Consider the following 20,800-nt stretch of genomic DNA (forward strand, 5'->3'; position numbering starts at 1 on the left):
TTAACTAGTAAAAAACACTTAACTAATAACGTAAAAACAGTAAACACTTAACGACTAAGGTAAAAACACTTAACTAGTAAAATTAAAAAAACACTTTCGTCAGATTAACCTCAGTGACACAAAGTGACCACACGAGGCAGCAGTTAGACCAGCAGCTCCTGTGTCCCTGTGAGCTAAAATCAGTGATTTTCTCTATGGGGTTTGGTGTGAGGGAGTTTTTCATCTAATCAAGTCAGCTTCAGTCAAATATATCTTAAGGGATATGTTCACAGCTTTATTTCACTGTTGGACACTGTTTTCTTTAACAAGAAACTGAATTTTCCAAACCACTCACTCTCCCTGCACCAAACCCCATAGAGAAAATCACTGATTTTAACGTCACATCACACAACAGCTCACAGGAGTTGTTGATCCACTGCTGTCTCCATCACTGAGTTCAAATGTCTGATTTTGTCAATTCAGCTTTTAAAAACATTCGTTCAGATTAACCACAGTGACGCAAAGTGACCACACGAGGCAGCAGTAGACCAGCAGCTTTTCCTAATGTCCTTTTTACTGCCAAAACATTTTAAAAACTAAATAGGAAAGAAAAAGTAGCCACTTGAAAGCCTCAAATTAGGGTGTTTACCACTATATCTTAACTTTACACAGCCTTTTTCTGACGGAAAACAGAAGTTTCCAAACCACTCACTCTCCCACACCAAACCCCATAGAGAAAATCACTGATTTTAACGTCACAGCACACAGGAGTTGTTGATCCACTTCTGCCTCCATCACTGAGTTCAAATGTCTGATTTTGTCAATTCGGCTTTTAAAAACGTTCGTTCAGATCAGTGACACAAAGTGACCACACGAGGCAGCAGTAGACCAGCAGCTCCTGTGTCCCCCGTGAGCTAAAAATCAGTGATTTTGTCTATGGGGTTTGGTGTGGTAAAAGTGAGCGGTTTATAAAGTTAAATGTCCTGCTTCCGGCCAAACATTAATCAAAGTATTTCTTCACTGATTGTCCTACAGAGAGCCTCAGATGTCGTCCCACGCGGCGGCGGCGGCGGCTCCTGTTTATCGCCAACGAGCCAATGACAGAGACAACAAGCCTCGCAACCGAGAGTCCAAGAGCATGGACATGGGTGAGCTCACACACACACGTCCTCATAAGACTTCCTGAGTTCCTTTAATCCTAACCTTAACCTCACCACAGTTCAAAATTTAGTCCTAAAAATGAGCTTCTGCCTCGTTAGGACGAAGAAATCTGGTTTCCATGACGACAGAGGACATTACATTGAGCTACATGCATTTCCTGGTGACTTATCCTCACCTTTGCCATCAAAACTAAGGGCCTTAACCTTTGACCCTAAACCTAAAAACCCAGTTTTGGGGTCAAAATGTCCTCTCAAAGAGAGGTTTTTACAGTTTTTCAGTACACACACACACACACACACACACACACACACACACAGTTATTATTAATTTATATATTCATTTCCATAACTACTATTTGGCCTAATCCTAATTTTGTCCAACATAAGGAAGACGCGTCCCCCATAATGTCAGTGTGTGTGGACGGGTGTGTGTCCTCACAACATGAGTAAAACCAGAAACACACACACACACACACACACACAACCACATCAGTGATCACATGATCACATGAGAACATTTCTTTGTTTGTGATATGAAGCCGTCTCAGATTATCCTCTGACCTGAGGCGATCTGACCTCCTGACCTCTGTAAACCGTGTGTGTGTGTGTGTGTGTGTGTGTGTGTGTGTGTGTGTGTGTGTGTGTGTGTGTGTGTGTGTCCACCCCTCTTTCCTCCTCCTCCTCTCTTATCTCTTCATTTTTCTTCATCTCTCACTTTTTCCTGCTTCAATTTTCTCCTCGTTTATTTCCGTTTCCTCCACAAAAATCCCTGTTTCTCGGGTTCTTCTTCTCTCATGTTGTTGTTGTTGTTGTTGTTGTTGTTGTTGTTAGTGTGTCGTCTGTCGTCTGCTCTATCTCTTCTTCCATCCATTCTTCGCTGATTTCTAATCCCAGGTTCATTAGGTTGGCTGGATAGACTTTCTTCCTGCAGCACACACACACACACACGCACACACACACGCACACACACACACACACACACACACACACACACACACACACACACACACACACACACACACACACACACACACACACACACACACACACACACACACACACACACACTCTTAAACAACCTTTTCCGACTGGAAACTGAAGTTTATAAACCGCTCACTCTCCCGCACCAAACCCCATAGAGAAAATCAGCGATTTTAGCTCACGGGGACACAGCAGCTGCTGGTCTACCGCTGCCTCGTGTGGTCACTTTGTGTCACTGACATGAATCCCAACAATGGATTTCAAAGACAGAATTCATTATATAACACAGATTAACTTATTAATGAAGGCAGCAGTGGATCAACAACTCGTGTGAGCTGACACACACACACACACACACACACGCGCACACACACACACACTCCACAATCTTTATTTCACCTTTTAAACCGCATTTTCTTCAAGGAAAATAAACTTTGTAAACATTCTCGTGCACCAAACTCCATTGAAAAAATCAGCGATTTTAGCTCACGGGGGACACAGGAGCTGCTGGTCTACCGCTGCCTCGTGTGGTCACTTTGTGTCACTGAGGTCAATCCGAACGAAGTTTTTTTTAAAAGCCGAATTGACAAAATAAGACATTTGAAACTCAGCGATGGAGGCAGCAGTGGATCGACAACTCCACGACGATGACACCGTTTGCCGTTCCCTTAAAAAAACGACGATTTTCTCCACGGGGTTTGGTGTGGGAGGAAAGATCTGCTCAAAACGTGACTTTTTCCGGTCAGAAAATGCGCTTTAACGGCGAGAAAAAACACCAAACACAACTCCTAACACGTCATAGACTTATGTTGTGTCTAAAAAGTGTATTTACTTGCGTTCCTGATCCAAAACCCCCCTTAAACTGTCCCTAAGCGACGGCGTTTATTATTAAACACCACTTGACGGAGAGAGGTGAAGCTCCTCTTGTTGACCTTGAACACCTCGGCAAATACGGCGTGTTGACTCTGAGCTCTCAGACGCTCGGAGAGTGTGATCCTCACACACACACACACACACACACACACACACACACACACACACACACACACACACACACACACATTCTTGTACTTGCTGCATACTGAGGACCAGCATTTCCACTTTATAAATCAACACAATTACAAATATCTACTTCATGAACGACATCTACAAAGAACTACTGTTTGCAGTACCATAAATGTCTGCAGGTGGAGCCCCAGAGCAAAAAGGGCTGGAAAACTTTTTCGATTTTATTTTATTTTTTAAATTTTTGGTCCAACATTTTACAAAAACGTCATACTATACTACGTCAACCGAAATTTAAAAAAGAATTTGACCAAAAAAATGTTGGTCCAAAATTTGACAAAAACGTCATACTATACTGTCTTCCAAAATTTGAAAAAAAAATTGACCCAAAATTTGAAAAAGAAAATTGACCCAAAATTAGAAACAAATGTTTTAGCCAAAATTTGAAAAAAAAAATTTGAACCAAAATTTTTGGTCCAAAATTTGACAAAAAAAAAATTGGATCCAACATTTGAAAAAAAAAAAATTTGGTCCAAAATTTAAAAAAATAAAATTTGGTCCAAAATTTGAAAAAAAAAATTTGGTCCAAAATTTGAAAAAAAAATTTGGTCCAAAATTTGAAAAAAAAAATTTGGTCCAATTATTTGAAAAAAAATTATGGTCCAAAATTTGAGAAAAAGTTGTCCAAAATTAAAAATTTTGACAAATTGAGTATAGCATGTTATAGCAACCTAAGGAAGGGATTTCAATGAAAACAAAGTGAGGACCGGCCAAAATGTCCTCACTCCGTAAAAATTACCTCACTTTGTTGGTTAAAAACCCTCACTGGTCCTCAGTATGCCGCAAGTACAAGAACACACACACACACACACACACACACACACACACACGGATTCACCTGTGTATTTACGTCCTCTTTTCACATATCTAACCTTTTCCCGAGCAGCTGTGATTCAGCAAAGAGCTCACTCGCTGTTTTTCTCTCCCGACGACGACTCGTGACGGGAAACTAATGCTTTTATTAGAGTAAAAAAGCTGCGCTGTGAAAAAAAAAAAAAAAAAGTCTCATCCGTATGGATTTTGCCGCAAGTTGCTCAAAGTGCATGGAAACATCAAAACCTTTTAGGGGGCGCTGCACTGTAAGCTGTTTCAAAAGACTTCGGGGAGGAATTATTCTACAACACCGAGGATTCGACCGGGATTGAAGTGGATGACGAGGCAGGTTTAAGTGGCGTCTGCGCAAAGAAACGATGGAAATAACAACGAGAGAGAGAAAAAGGCTCTGAAAGTCCATTTAAAGTCCAAATATGAAGCGTGTAGCAGGCGTTAAATGACACTGGAATGAGATTTCACCTTCATCCTGACCTCAATTAATGATAATGGAGTTAAATATAGATATTTTAAATGTTAAAAGGCTTAACCTGATGTTTGGATTCTATCTTTGTTTGCTTCATAAACAGAAAGTCGCAGAAAATGTGCACGAATACAGACGAAGGAAATAGAACTGAAAATGACAAAAGTGTTAAAATATATATATATATCTTTTACTTGTGTTCCCAAAAAAGTGGTTTGAATGTTGTTATTCTTAGAGTAATGTGCTTTTTAAATACTTGCTAAAATAAGTTGTAATGTTAATTTTATGTTACCAAAATAGTTCAAATTTTTTTTTTTTTTTGAAATACTTAAAAATATTGCAAACATTTTACAACTCAAATGTTGTTATGCTAATGTTATGTTTCCAAAAATAGTTCAAATATTGTAATCTTATAAAAATAACTATAGTAGGAAACAATATATATTAACAATAATTGTCACAAAATGTTGTAATCTTACAAAAGTGTTTCCAAATTGTATCTTAAAAAATACTTTAAAATATTGCTAATATTTGTAGTTTATAAAAAACAACAACTTGTCAACACAAATGTTGTAATGCTAATGTAATGTTGCCAAAAAGAGTTCAAATATTGTAAACTTCTAAAAAAAACTATAGTAGAAAACAATGTTACCAATAATTGTCACAAAATGTTGTAATCTTATACAAATGTTTCCAAATTTTATAAAAAAAAAACTTAAATATTGCTAAAATTTTACAACACAAATGTTGTAATGCTAATTTTATGTTTTCAAAAATAGTTCAAATATTGTAATCTTTATTAAAAAAAACTATAGTAGAAAACAATGTATGTTACCAATAATTGTCAAAATTGACAAAATGTAATCTTACAAAAGTGTTTCCAAATGTTATTTAAAAAAATACTTAAAAATATGGCTAAAATGTTGTATTTTGTATGTATACAAGTTGTTGTACAACAAACAACAACTTGTCAACACAAAATGCTAATTTTATGTCGTCAAAAAGAGTTAAAATATTGTAATATTATAAAGAAAATACCAATAATTGTCACAAACTTTTGTAATCTTACTTAAAATGTTACTAAAAAGGTGGTAAAATATTGTAATCTCATGGAAAACATTTGTTACCAAAGAATGACACACAAATGTTGTCATGCTACATGCTAACATGTAACTAATGTTGCAAAAAACCGTCATATATTTTCAAAAGTTTACGTTTTCATGACGTTAAACAAGTTTCTAAAGTGTAGAAGATTAGTAACGTTACAAAAAATGATTTTGTCTCTAAAAAAAATGTGACAAAATCTTGTTTATAAGGATATTTTTCCTCAAAGTGAAACATCTTTTCACTTAAGTGAGGAAACAAGATGGCCGACAGAGATAAATAATGTTACGAACAATTATTTAGCATCAAAACACCGTTATAAAATGTAACAAAAACACGTTAACGAGGATACGTTTTCCCGCCGTAACGTTTAAAAAGTGGAAAACGATCATCATCAATGAAGTCGTTATAAATCGCGTAGTCCTGAAATGACCGGAGAGATGCAGCGCCCCCTTGTGGCTTTTCAAAATAAATCACTAGGACTGTATGTTCGAAATCACTCGCATGATTTTCCTCCATTTAAAAATCGCCGTTCATCGCAGCAGAAATTCAGACTTTAATCTTTTCCTCCGTGTGAGTGAGTCAGAGTCACGTGACCTGGAAAAGTTTGTCTTCTTCTTCTTCTTTTCAGTTTATCATTTTTATTTTCCTCCTCCGGCTCGAGCCTCCAACAATAATCTCACTCCTTCTCGTTTTCTCACCTTTGTGTTTTTCGCCCCTCGGGGAGAAAAAAAACTGACCCCGTAAAAAAAAAAAAAAATGAAAGAAGGATTATTTAAGAGAAACGGCAGCGTAATAAAAGCCTTCTTATTGTATCCCATGATGCACTGCAGCCTGTGGCGGCTTCAGCCTCAGATTAGACGAGAGCTGCTGTTTATTATTTCACCTCCGTCTCGTTTTCCCTCCTTTTCTTCGGCTTCTTTTTTTCATTTCCTCCTCTCACGTTCAGTTCCGTCTCATTTTCGTCTGCGTTCCTTTCGACCGTGACACAAATACGATGTGTTTGCTCGATGTCAACTCTCTTTTTATTAATATTGACGCTGCTGCTCTTCTTCTGTTTGTTGTGTTTTTTAATCCAGTGGCTGATGAAAGCAACATCGGGTCTCTGGCCGCACGGAAGAAAGGTGAGTGTTTAGTAAAAAACAAGGAAAAAGGTAGTTTTCTGACGTCAAAGCGACAAAAACACCCTGTAAACGTCTTTATTTGGGGTAAATTTCACAATAAAAGAGTGCATTTCTAACAATAATCCAGGATTAACAAAGTAAATGGTGGTGCAAATGTTCACTTGGACTATTATTTAGGATTTTGTGACTTCACTCTGGTCCCAAACCACATTTTTGTCACTATTACAAGAACGTTCTCCTGGATTTCGTTCAGATTTCGTATGAACGTTCACTTGGATTTATGAATAATGAGATTATTTAGGATTTTGTGACCTCACTGTGGTCAAAAAAACTTTTTTTTGTCAATATTACAAGAACGTTCTACTGGATTTCCTTCGAATTTCATAAGAAAGTTCACTTGGATTTAAGAATAATGTGATTATTCAGGATTTTGTGACCTCACTGTGGTCAAAAAAACTTTTTTTTGTCAATATTACAAGAACGTTCTACTGGATTTCCTTCGAATTTCATAAGAAAGTTCACTTGGATTTAAGAATAATGTGATTATTCAGGATTTTGTGACTTCACTGTGGTCAAAAACCCAATATCAGAAGAACGTTCTCCTGGATTTCCTTCAAATTTCATATGAACGTTCACTTGGATTTAAGGATAATCTGACTATATATGATTTTGTGACTTCACTGTGGTCACAAAACACATTTATTTTTGTAAAAATCACCAGAAAGTTCTACTGGATTTCCTTCGAAGTTGGTACGAACGTTCACTTGGACTCAAGAATAACCTGATTAATTAGATTATTCTTAAATCCAAGTGAACGTTCGTACCATTTTATAAAGAAATCCAGGAAAACGTTCTTGTGATATTGACAAACAATTGTTTTTTGAACACAGTGAAGTCACAAAAATCATAAATAATCAGATTATTATTTCGTCCAAGTGAACGTTCACATCAAATTTGAAGGAATCACAGTCACATGGATTCCATCATGTTTGTCTAAATCTGGAAAATTGTCACATTTTGGACGACATAGTATAGTATGACGTTTTTGTCAAAGTTTGGGCCAAATTTTTTTTTTTTAAAAGATGTCAAATTTGAGACTGCATGTGTCATTTTTGTCAAATTTTGGACCTAATTTTTTTTTTAAAGAAATTGTCAAATTTGGGACGACATAGTATTGTACAACGTTTTTGTCAAATTTTGTACCAAAAACTTTTCCCGAAAAATTTTTAAAATGTTGAACGACATAGTATAGTATGACGTCTTTGTCAAATTTTGGACCAAATCTTTTTTTTTCGAAAACAATTGTCAAATTTTGGATGACATAGTATTGTGCAACGTTTTTGTCAAATTTTGGACCACAATTTTTTTTGAAAAAAATTGTCAAATTTGGGACAGCATATGTAATTTTTGTCAAATTTTGGACTGAATTCATGTTTGAAAAAAAATTGTCAAATTTTGGACGACATAGTATTGTACAACGTTTTTGTCAAATTTTGGACCAAAAACTTTTCCCCATAATTTTTTACATTTTGAACGGCATAGTATAGTATGAAGTTTTTTGTCAAATTTTGGACCAAAAACTTTTCTCCCAAAATTTTAAAATTTTGAACGACATAGTATAGTATGACGTTTTTGTCAAATTTTGGACCAAATTTTTTTTGGGAAAAAAATTGTCAAATTTGGGACGACATGGTATTGTACAGCATTTTTGTCAAATTTTGGACCAAAATTTTTTTTTATGAAAAAATTTTCAAATTCGGGACAGCATACATGTAATTTTTGTCAAATTTTGGACTGAATTTATGTTTGAAAAAAATTGTCAAATTTGGGACGACATAGTATTGTACAACATTTTTGTCAAATTTTGGACCAAAAACTTTTTCCCCATAATTTTTTAAATTTTGAACGACATAGTATATCAGAAGTTTTTTGTCAAATTTTGGACCAAAAACTTTTTCCCCAAAAATTTTAAAATTTTGAACGACATAGTATAGTATGACGTTTTTGTCAAATTTTGGAGCAAAAACTTTTTCTCCCAAATGTTTTTAAATTTTGAACGACATAGTATAGTATAGTATGAAGTTTTTGTCAAATTTTGGACCAAAAACTTTTTCCCCATAATTTTTTAAATTTTGAACGACATAGTATAGTATGACGTTTTTTGTCAAATTTTGGACCAAAAACTTTTTCTCCCAAAATTTTAAATTTTGGACGACATAGTATAGTATGAAGTTTTTGTCAAATTTTGGACCAAAAACTTTTTCCCCATAATTTTTTAAATTTTGAACGACATAGTACAGTATGACGTTTTTGTCAAATTTTGGACCACATTTTTTTTTTCAAAAAAATTGTCACATTTTGCACAACGTAGTATAGTATGTCGGTTTTGTCCAATTTTGGACGCCATAGTTATTACAAATGTGATTTCTTTCAGTTTTTTTTCCTTTGGCGGCCCTCAGTCCAATGTTGGGTTCCTAAATTGGCCCTCAGGTATCAAAACTTTGAGAACCCCTGGTTTACAGGATTTCAGGAGGATTGAAATTGAGACGTCATCAGGCTCGTTACTCAGCTCAAAAACAATCAAACTGGCTTCATATTTTTCACTTTTACCAAGAATTTTGAAGCAGAAATGAGCGCAGAGGGGGAAATAAAAGGCAGTAGAAGTGAACTGTAAAGCAGTGCAGCTGCTGTCACTGGGTCAGTACAGGACTCTGCAGGACTCTGCAGGCCTGAACACTGTAAAGCAGCCAGCGCTCACACACTAAGTACTTCACAACTCTGACTCTGTGTGTCGGCTGCAGAGCGAGGGAGCTAAAGGACAAAAACCCCACAATAAGTCTCTCAGTTGGTCGTTTTTACTCAGAGGAAACAATGGCAGCTTCACTCTGTGAAGGAAATGTCTTCCAGACTCACATGAGACGAGGGCTTGAAAACAAACTCCAGTGTTTTACCGGAGGCTAAAAAGAACATGTTCTGTTGCCCCCAACGGATTATTATTTCATCCAGGAGCGAACATTTGTTCCTGATTTGGGAAAAGGATTTTTTCTTAAACTGGGCTTAAGATCAAACATTTACAAGTACAAAAATAACGCGGGGGTTTAAAAAAAGTCACAGTTGACCTTTGACCTTCATAGACTTATCAGGTCATGCTCGAGTCCAAGGGAACGTTTGTGTCACATTTGAAAGGTTCCCCTAATGTTTAAGACGTTAAACATCCGACGTCCCTAATGAAGTGAACGTTTGATGACCTCAAATCCCCCAAACTCAGCATTCACACAAATGGCTTCACCTCCTCCTCCTCCTCCTCCTCCTCCTCTTCATCCTCCTCTTCCTCCTCCTCCTCTTCCTCTTCCTCCTATGAATTTCTTGGCGTTCCTCTCCCTCATCATAAATAAAGCCTTCTTCTCTTCTCTTCTTCCTCCTCTTCCTCCTGACGTCTTAGCTAATGCGTATTGACAGAGCTCTTGCGTGTTATTCATTTTTTGCTGACGTGCTGTGTTTGCCCTCCTCCTCCTCCTCCTCCTCCTCCTCCTCCTCTTCCTCCTCCTAAATGGCCTCAGTGTTTCTTTATGGGCTTTGACATATTTCATTAGTATGATGGTCTTAAGAGGCCGAGCTTCTACTTTAATCTGGATAAAACCCTTTTTTTCTCTTTGGCTGCAGCAGCTCCTCCTCCTCCTCCTCCTCCTCCTCCTCCTCCTCTTCCTCCTCCTCCTCCTCCTCCTCCACCTCTCTCCTTCTCCAGCTTTCTGTCACTTACTCAAACCTCTCCTCTCTTTCTTTTTCCATCTTCCATTTTCAATAGAGCTTTTAGGGTTGTTTTTTTTCTCCTCGCTTTCATCTTTCCCTCTTCTTCTTCTTCCTCCTCTTCCTCTCCTGATTATCCCTTATTTTCACAATCCTCTCAGTCCCAGATCTTCGTCTTTCCGTCTTCCTCTTCGTCACATTCCTTTCTGTCCTCCGTCAAATGTCTCTCTGTTTTCTGTCTGAAGCCTTTTGTCATGATCATCATCATACCTTCATGTGTGTGTGTGTGTGAGAGGAACATATAAACCATAGGGATTGAGGACATTTTGTCTGTTCCACACAATGTTTAAGGGTTTTTAAGGGTTTTTTACCTGGTTTAAGGGTTAGAATTAGATTATAGTTAACGGTAAGGGGTGATGGAATGTGTGTTTTCTTATTATCGTGTCTTTGTGAGGACCAAAAACACTTATAAACCATAGGGACTGAGGACATTTTGTCTGTTCCACGCAATGTTTAAGGGTGTTTAAGGGTTTTTTACCTGGTTTAAGGATAAGAATCAGGTTAAGATTAAGGCTAAGGGGTGATGGAATGTGTGTTTGTTTGTTGTAGTATCTCTGTGAGGACCAAAAACACATATTAACCATAGGGAGTGCAACTTTAAAGGCTTTTGTGAGAGGGTTAAGACCCGGTTTAAGGGTTAGAATTAGATTTAGGTTTAGGTTAAGGGGTTAAGGTGGTAGGATTAAGTGTTAGGGGCTAGGGAATGTGTGTGTGCTTGTCTGAGTATCTCTGTGAGGACCAAAAACACATATAAACCATAGGGAGTGAGGACATTTTGTCTGTTCCACGCAATGTTTAAAGGTTTTTTAAGGGTTTTTCAGGGTTAAGACCTGGTTTAAGGATTAGAATTAGATTAGGTTCAGGGTAAGGGGTGATGGAATGTGTGTTTTCTTGTTGTAGTGTCTTTGTGAGGACCAAACACCTATAAACCATACGGAGTACAACTTTAAAGGTCTTTTTTGGAGGGGTTAAGACCTGGTTTAAGGGTTAGAATTAGATTCAGGTTTTGGTTAAGGGGTTAAGGTGGTAGGATTAAGTGTTAGGGGCTAGGGAATGTGTGTGTTCTTGTCTGAGTATCTCTGTGAGGACCTAAAAGACATAAACCATAGGGACTGAGGACATTTTGTCTGTTCCTCACAACTTTAAATGTCTTTTTGGACGGGTTAAGACCTGGTTTAAGGGTTAGAATTAGATTAAGGATAAGGGGTTAAGGTGTTAAGATTAAGTGTTAGGGGCTAGGGAATGTGTGTGTGCTTGTCTGAGTGTCTCTGTGAGGACCAAAAACACATATTAACCATAGGGAGTACAACTTTAAAGGCTTTTTTGAAGGTTAAGACCTGGTTTAAGGGTTAGAATTAGATTTAGGTTAAGGTTGAGGTGTTTAGGTGTTAAGATTAAGTGTTAGGGGCTAGGGAATGTGTGTGTGCTTGTTTGAGTATCTCTGTGAGGACCTAAAAGACATAAACCATAGGGACTGAGGACATTTTGCCTGTTCCTTCCAACTTTAAATGCTTTTTTGGGGGGTTAAGACCTGGTTTAAGGGTTAGAATTAGGTTTAGGTTAAGGATAAGGGGTTAAGGTGTTAAGATTAAGTGTTAGGAGCTAGGGAATGTGTGTGTGTGCTTGTCTGAGTATCTCTGTGAGGACCAAAAACACATATAAACCATAGGGAGTACAACTTTAAAGGCTTTTTGGACGGGTTAAGACCTGGTTTAAGGGTTAGAATTAGATTTAGATTAAGGATAAGGGGTTGAGGTGTTAGGATTAAGTGTTAGGGGCTAGGAAATGTGTGTGTGCTTGTTTAAGTACCTCTGTGAGGACCAAAAACACATATAAACCATAGGGGTTACAACTTTAAAGGCTTATTTTCCACGTTTCTTGATCATTTGACAGCTGCACAGTGACTATTTTGACATCTGTTGTGTGTGATATTTTAATTTAAGGCTTAAGACAATAAGCCTTAAAACCAAATTATGTTGCTTCCCTTTAATGTCATTGTGTAAAAAAAAAAAACAATAAAAATAGTTACACAGTGCCGTGAAAAAGTATTTCCCCCCACTTTTCTGATTGAATTGTTTCTTTGTTTTGCTTTGTTTTCTCACACTAAATCATCACAAAGATGGTTTTTAAAACGATGACTCAATCAAGTAAAGGGAAAAACTCCATCCATTCTTACCGTGACATCTTTTTAAATCATGGATTAATCACTTAAATATAAACTGTGTGACAAAGTGAGAAGAAACAAAGCAATATTTCACAATAAAAGCCCCTTTTTTTAAGGCTTTATTGTCCACAAATAAGAACTTTTTGACCGCGTGGAGCGAATAACGTTGTCTCTGTGTTATAAATGTCCCACAATCCTCGTCTCTAAGCCTCTGCAGGTGTGAGCAGTAATTATGAAAATGGCTTTTTTTTAAGTCTCGTCCAGGCTTTAAAGTCATTCCTCAAACGTCTGAACTGCTAAACACAATTACTGCACTCACTCAGTCACTCAGTCACTCAGTCATGTGTTCACGGCTCTTTAATCGGCGTGGACCTGTGATTGGTCCTCACGTAAACTCGATTTGCTTTAACTGGACGTGGACTTGACTGCAGTGATCGTGTTTGTCTCGTGATGGACGAGAAGAATAAAGAAGGGTCGTCTTTTAAAGACGACTCATTTCGTTACAGCTGCACTGTAAAAACAGCTCCCGTAGAAACAGGAGAGCGATTGTTAAAAAACAGTGTCTAACAGTGAGATAAAGCTGTGAACATAATTCTTAAGATATATTTGATTGAAGCCGACAGACATTTGAGGCAGAAAAACTGGTGTTTTTTTTAAGAAGTCATTCGACCGCACATAAACCCCATTGAGAAAATCACTGATTTTAGCTCACAGGGACACAGGAGCTGCTGGTCTACTGCTGCCTCGTGTGGTCACTTTGTGTCACTGATGTGAATCTGAACAAAGGTTTTAAAAAGCAGAATTGACAAAATAACACATTTGAACTTAGTGATGGAGGCAGCGGTGGATCGACAACTCCACGACGAAACTGTTTGCTGTGACGTTAAAATCGACGGTTTTCTCTATGGGGTTTGGTGTGGGAGAGTGAGTGGTTTAGAAACTTGAGTTTCTTGTTAAAAAACAGTGTCTAACAGTGAGATAAAGCTGTGACTTTGACTGATGCTGACTTGATTTAGATGAAAATATCCCTCACACCAAACCCCATAGAGAAAATCACTGATTTTAGCTCATGTGGACACAGGAGCTGCTGGTCCACTGCTGCCTCGTGTGGTCACTTTGTGTCACTGAGGTAAATCGTAATGAACATTTCTCAACACCGAATTAACAAAATAAGACTTTTGAACTTAGTGATGGAGGCAGCAGTGGATCAACAACTCCTGTGAACTCCTGTGTGCTGTGATGTAAAATCGCTGTTTTTCTCTATGGGGTTTGGTGTGGGTGAGTGAGTGGTTTACAAAGCACCAACAAAGGGTTGTATTTCAACAACCACTTTATTTTTCTCACTAAATTAGTGCAAAATAAACTCTACAGGACAAAACTGACAAAAATCCGCTCGTATTTCCTCTTTTAAAAAGTTGTTTTCTGACACCCCCCCCGAAGCTCGTCGGTGAAAACTTTTTTTCGCTATAGACGATGAAAATAAAACGAAACGTCGAGCTCGGCTGCTCGCTGATGCGGCGTGTGATTAAAGCGTAGTAAAAAAAAACAAAAAAAAAAACGTCTTTTTATCGGGCTGTGGATCTCAGATCTCGGATGGCGTTACAGCTGTGTGAAGGGCATCCGTCGCCCCCTCGCCGCCCGCCGTTTGGCTGCGAGGCCGTTCATCAGATATGTGCAGCAGGTCGAGTCGACGGCGGGCAGACGTGTTCGCCGAGGTACGAGCATCTGCCGGCGCGGCGCGGTGCGGCGCGGCGGGCGGCGGCGATATGTGATAAACGCTGATTTCACCCTCCGTTGGGTCGAGCTGGGCGATGATAGCCGCCTCTTCTGCCGCTCATCCGTCCTATTAAACCCTCATTATTCATTTACCTCCAGCCTCAAATGCCTCACACACACACTCTCCTGAAAGAAAAACACACACCGGCATGATCTGTGTGTGTGTGTGTGTGTGTTTCATGGCAGAAAGCGGCTTAATTCCAGCCGGCTGTGAGCTGGACGGCCTCCCAAATTAGCTTTGTGACACAAATCCTGTCTCTTTTTAAACGGTAGCGTTTTATTCCTCTTATTTATAACCCCCCCCCCCCCCCCCCGCCTTTATTATTCCACACAAATCCCACTCCCGCTAAGAAAGTCAATTTAGGACTTAAAAGGGGCGACAGGCGTCGCTTCAGCGCTTCACTTTTCACTTTTCACTTTCAATTGTCCGTCTTCTGCTCCTCTTTGATGCTTTTCAAGCGTCAGAAACTGCTCTCGCTGTTGAAATATGACACTAATTCCTCCCCAAACCCTACATTTTTGCCTTAACTCCTTCATTTTGCGCTTTCACTCGTAGCCGGGAGCAAACGGGAATTGCGATTTTTGTCCTTATAATCATATTTTTCGCAAATAAGCATGTTTACAATGTCGAAATGTGTCGGAATACGTTGGTTTGATATACATCCAAAGGACCGTTGAGCTTTGATCACTAACAAGCTAACTAGCTAGTTAGCTAGTTTTTTCAACAAAGATGGCGGCCACGTCTGCCGAGGAACAATTTCGTTGTAATATATTTTCGCAAATAAGCACGTTGGCTAACTAGCTAGTTAGCTAGCTAGCTAGTTAGCCAACGCAACAGGCAACACAACCATGGGATCCGCCGGCATTTTTCCTGAATGAAAATAGTAGCACGCTCCACCGGTGGAATTGTCAACGTGACGTAGGTTAGCACGTTTGTTACGTTCACTACGCTAATTTGCATGTAGCCACTTCCCGCAACGAGGGGAATTGACGGTTGAGGGCACTCCAAACCAAGTGGACATTTTCCCCTAACCCTACATTTTTGCCTTAACCCCTTAATTTTGCGCTTTCTCGTGTAGCTGGGAGCAAACGGGAATTGCGATTTTGTCCTTATAATCATATTTTTCGCAAATAAGCATGTTTACAATGTCGAAATGTGTCGGAATACGTTGGTTTGATATACATCCAAAGGACCGTTGAGCTTTGATCACTAATGTCAGAAAATAACTGACGATTTATGAAAGCTAACTAGCTAGTTACCTAGTTTTTTCAACAAAGATGGCGGCCACGTCTGCCGAGGAACAATTTCGTTGTAATATATTTTAGCAAATAAGCACGTTAGCTAACTAGCTAGTTAGCTAGCTAGCTGGTTAGCCAACGCAACAGGCAACACAACAACGGGATCCGCCGGCATTTTTCCTGAATGAAAATAGTAGCACGCTCCACCGGTGGAATTGTCCACACGTGACGTAGGTTAGCACGTTTGTTACGTTCACTACGCTAATTTGCATGTAGCCACTTCCCGCAACGAGGGGAATTGACGGTTGAGGGCACTCCAAACCAAGTGGACATTTTCCCCTAACCCTACATTTTTGCCTTAACCCCTTAATTTTGCGCGTTCTCGTGTAGCTGGGAGCAAACGGGAATTGCGATTTTTGTCCTTATAATCATATTTCTCGCAAAAATAAGCACGTTTACAATGTCGAAATGTGTCAGAATACGTTGGTTTGATATACATCCAAAGGACCGATGAGCTTTGATCACTAATGTCAGAAAATAACTGACGATTTATGAAAGCTAACTCGCTAGTTAGCTAGTTTTTTCAACAAAGATGGCGGCCACGTCTGCCGAGGAACAATTACGTTGTAATATATTTTCGCAAATAAGCACGTTAGCTAACTAGCTAGTTAGCTAGCTAGCTAGTTAGCCAACGCAACAGGCAACACAACAACGGGATCCGCCGGCATTTTTCCTGAATGAAAATAGTAGCACGCTCCACCAGTGGAATTGTCAACGTGACGTAGGTTAGCACGTTTGTTACGTTCACTACGCTAATTTGCATGTAGCCACTTCCCGCAACGAGGGGAATTGACGGTTGCGGGCACTCCAAACCAAGTGGACATTTTCCCCTAACCCTACATTTTTGCCCTAACCCCTTAATTTTGCGCGTTCTCGTGTAGCTGGGAGCAAACGGGAATTGCGATTTTTGTCCTTATAATCATATTTCTCGCAAATAAGCACGTTTACAATGTCGAAATGTGTCGGAATACGTTGGTTTGATATACATCCAAAGGACCGTTGAGCTTTGATCACTAACAAGCTAACTAGCTAGTTAGCTAGTTTTTTCAACAAAGATGGCGGCCACGTCTGCCGAGTAACAATTTCGTGGTAAAATATTTTCGCAAATAAGCACGTTAGCTAACTAGCTAGTTAGCCAACGCAACAGGCAACACAACAACGGGATCCGCCGGCATTTTTCCTGAATGAAAATAGTAGCACGCTCCACCGGTGCTTTGCGATTTTTGTCCTTATAATCATATTTTTCGCAAATAAGCACGTTTACAATGTCGAAATGTGTCGGAATACGTTGGTTTGATATACATCCAAGGGACCGATGAGCTTTGATCACTAATGTCAGAAAATAACTGACGATTTATGAAAGCTAACTAGCTAGTTAGCTCGTTTTTTCAACAAAGATGGCTTTGTTGAAAACAAAAACAAAAATTGTTACTCTGCCTAGTAACAATTTCGTTGTAATATATTTTCACAAATAAGCACGTTAGCTAGCTAGCTAGCTACTTAGCTAGTTAGCCAACACAACAGCCGGATCCGCCGGCATTTTTCCTGAATGAAAATAGTAGCACGATCCACCGGTGGAATTGTCCACATGTGACGTAGGTTAGCACGTTCGTTACGTTCACTACGCTAATTTGCATGTAGCCGCGTCCCAATTCCGTAGGGAAGCCACTTCCCGCAACGAGGGGAATTGACGGTTGAGGGCGTTCCAAACCAAGTGGACATTTTCCCCTAACCTGACATTTTTGCACTAACCCCTTAATTTTGCGTGTTCACGTGAAGCTGGGAACGACGGGAATTTGCGTTTTTGTCCTGATAATCAGCCCTCAAAATGTAGTGAGCTTTTGTGAATTCATATAACTAGCTAGCTAGTTAGCTAGTTAGCTATTTAGCCAACGCAACAGGCAACACAACAGCTGGATCCACCGGCATTTTTCCTGAATGAAAATAGTAGCACGCTCCACAGGTGGCATTGTCCACATGTGACGAAGGTTAGCGCGTTGGTTACGTTCACTACGCTAATTTGCAGACGCAGTAAAAAAAAGGCAAAGTCAGTGGCTCTTATTTTGAAGGTTGAAAGGAAGTGGTTCAGTGGAAAAACAGCATCCATGACATTAGTTTTGGGGATTCTCCGTTTCTTGTCTTGTCAACTTTTGTTAATTTTGCACCTCCAGGCCACCGTAGTACAAACTCTGTCTTAACATGAAGTGCGTCTGCTCCGAGCAGCAGCGGAGAATTATCACTGAAGTGAAAATAACATTTTATTTATATTAAATATAACATAAAAGTGTGAGAGTGAGAGACGGAGGAATAAAAACGTCAGTTAAAGATCGTCAATCTGATTCGATTCATTCATTCAGAGACAAATTGAACTGGATCGTCTTTTCCTGTCCTTTCTGTCTTCGTCCTTCACGCTCGCTCGTCTCTTTAGCTCGTTTCTTTGTCCTTTACGTTTCTCTCACAGTCTTATTCTCTGCTGCTGAATCAGCTGTGGCCTCTGTCGTCTTCCTCCTCCTCCTCCTCCTCTTCCTCCTCCTCCTCCTCCTCCTCCTCGGCACAGGAGAACCAGACCTGAGTCACGCCATGAAGCCACTTCATTTATTCAGCCCCGTTCGCTCGTCTCTTGCTTATGCATGAGCCTGTCACTTCCCATAATGCCGCTCTTCACTCGTGGCTGTAGCACTTCACCTCATTCATCACCTGCTTTCCTTTTTACCTTCATGTGGAAACCCATAGGTCTGTGACACTCTGGGCCTGTTATTCACCTTTATTCTTCTTCTTCACAGCTTCATATTTACACCTGAAAGTCGCCGTCAGCTCCAGCTGAAGCCGAGTTAAACTCGGGCTTATGTTTCTGTTTCTGTTGCACTGAATAATGTGTAGTAATGTGCATTATTTAGCTTATTTTAACCATAGAAGGGTCAGAAAATGTGCGTTTGCCCAATTTTCCAGCATAACTTTCAATATCTGGGAGTTAAAATAGCGTATTAACAATTTCAAATGAAGAAAAATTTAACAAACTTAAATTGATTTCAGAGTTGTCAGATTTTTAATGGTAAATTTTAAGTTTGAACAGTTTAAAACATATTTACAATGAAATACAGTTGAGTGTTTGCTTCTATGTGGAAAAACACATAAAAAATTAGGAACTATTGTGTGATAGTGGCCTTTAAAGGGTTAAAAATTCCAAAAATATTATTAATATTTGATATGTGTATTTCAGGCTGAAGCAGCTTTAAAAGATTGACTCATTTAAAGTGGAAGAAAATATTAAAATATAATGTTTTTACAGCAGTTTTTGGGAAGGTGACATTTTCTGCCACAAGGAACAAATTTGGAAGTTTTTTTTTAAAATCTGACACTGCGAAAAAAAATAACAATGCATCAAAATCAATGTTTCTGCCAGTCATTGACCCATCCCAGGGCCTAATAATAATTATTATAAAATTATCCTTGAAATGTGTTTTATGGAAATTATTGCAGTTTTTTTGTTGAAAAAACAGTGGACTTGTGTAAACAAAATGGCCTCTATAGGGTTAAATTACAAAAAATATTATTAATATTTAATATGTATATTTCAGGCTGAAGTATATTAATAGATAATGTTTTTACAGCAGTTTTTGGAAAGTGACATTTTCTGCCACTTAGAACAAATTTGGAAGTTTCTTAAAAAATCGGATTTTTTTTCCGATAACATACAACAACAAAATGGGGTTAACATTTCCAAAAATATTCTTAATATTTGATATGTATATTTCAGGCTGAAGTAGCTTTAAAAGATTGACCAATTTAAAGTGTGAAAAAGTATTAATATATAGTGTTTTTACAGCAGTTTTTGGAAGGTGACATTTTTTGCCACGAGGAGCAAATGTGTAAGTTTTTCTTAAAGGACGTCTTTCTCTGTGTCAGACCCTTCAGGTGGTGCAGCTCTGGGTCCGACCCTGGGCCTGTGGAAGTCCAGCTCTCTGGAGAGTCTACAGACGGCCGTGTCCGAGGCCAACCAGAGCCACAAACAGGCCCACGTCCCCTTCCACCGCCCGCGGCCGCACATGGTGCGCGGCCGGGGATGCAACCAGAGCTTCCGCATCGCCATCGACAAGTCCTACGACGGGCCTTCTGAGGACGGTGAGCGCACGCCTTTCACGCGATATTATCACGATATTTAAGTCATGATATTTAAGTCACGATATGTAAGTCACGATATTTAAGTCACGATATGTAAGTCACAATATTATCCCGATATTTAAGTCACAATATTATCACGATATTTAAGTCACGATACGATATTATCACGATATTTAAGTCACGATACAATATTATCATATTTAAGTCACAATATTATCACGATATTTAAGTCACGATATTTAAGTCACGATATTTAAGTCACAATATTATCACGATATTTAAGTCACGATACGATATCATATTTCTGCCATGTACCGATATTATCACGATATTTAAGTCACAATACAATATTATCATATTTAAGTCACAATATTATCACGATATTTAAGTCACGATATTTAAGTCACGATATTTTGGTCACGATATGTAAGTCACAATATTATCACGATATTTAAGTCACGATACGATATCATGATATTTCTGCCACGTACCAATATTATCACGATATTTAAGTCACGATACAATAGTATCATATTTAAGTCACAATATTATCACGATATTTAAGTCACGATATGTAAGTCACAATATTATCATGATATTTAAGTCACGATACGATATCATGATATTTCTGCCACGTACCGATATTATCACGATATTTAAGTCACGATACAATGTTATCATATTTAAGCCACAATATTATCACAATATTTAAGTCACGATATTATCACGATATTTACGTCATGATACGATATCATGATATTTAAGTCTCGATATAATCACGATATTTAAGTCACCCTGCGATATTATCACAATATTTAAGTCATGATACGATATTATCACGATATTTAAGTAATGATACAATATTGTCACGATATTTAAGTCAATATTATCACGATATTTAAGTCACAATATTATCACGATATTT

General features: G+C 38.5%; 1 protein-coding gene across 1 annotated transcript in view; it reads left to right on the forward strand.

Moving 5' to 3' along the window:
• The window catches only part of pard3ba (par-3 family cell polarity regulator beta a), a gene marked incomplete at both ends in the record, with an annotated part of 184,277 nt that overhangs the window by 97,034 nt on the left and 66,443 nt on the right, over positions 1 to 20,800 (forward strand). The window contains 3 exons of the mRNA XM_083908728.1: positions 1,015 to 1,127; positions 6,663 to 6,707; positions 19,660 to 19,875. Coding sequence (XP_083764854.1) covers positions 1,015 to 1,127; positions 6,663 to 6,707; positions 19,660 to 19,875 — 374 coding nt within the window. The remainder of the gene's footprint in view (positions 1 to 1,014; positions 1,128 to 6,662; positions 6,708 to 19,659; positions 19,876 to 20,800) is intronic.

This window comes from Microchirus variegatus (genome assembly GCF_963457635.1).
Source record: "Microchirus variegatus genome assembly, chromosome: 22".
In the NCBI taxonomy this organism is placed as follows: domain Eukaryota; kingdom Metazoa; phylum Chordata; class Actinopteri; order Pleuronectiformes; family Soleidae; genus Microchirus; species Microchirus variegatus.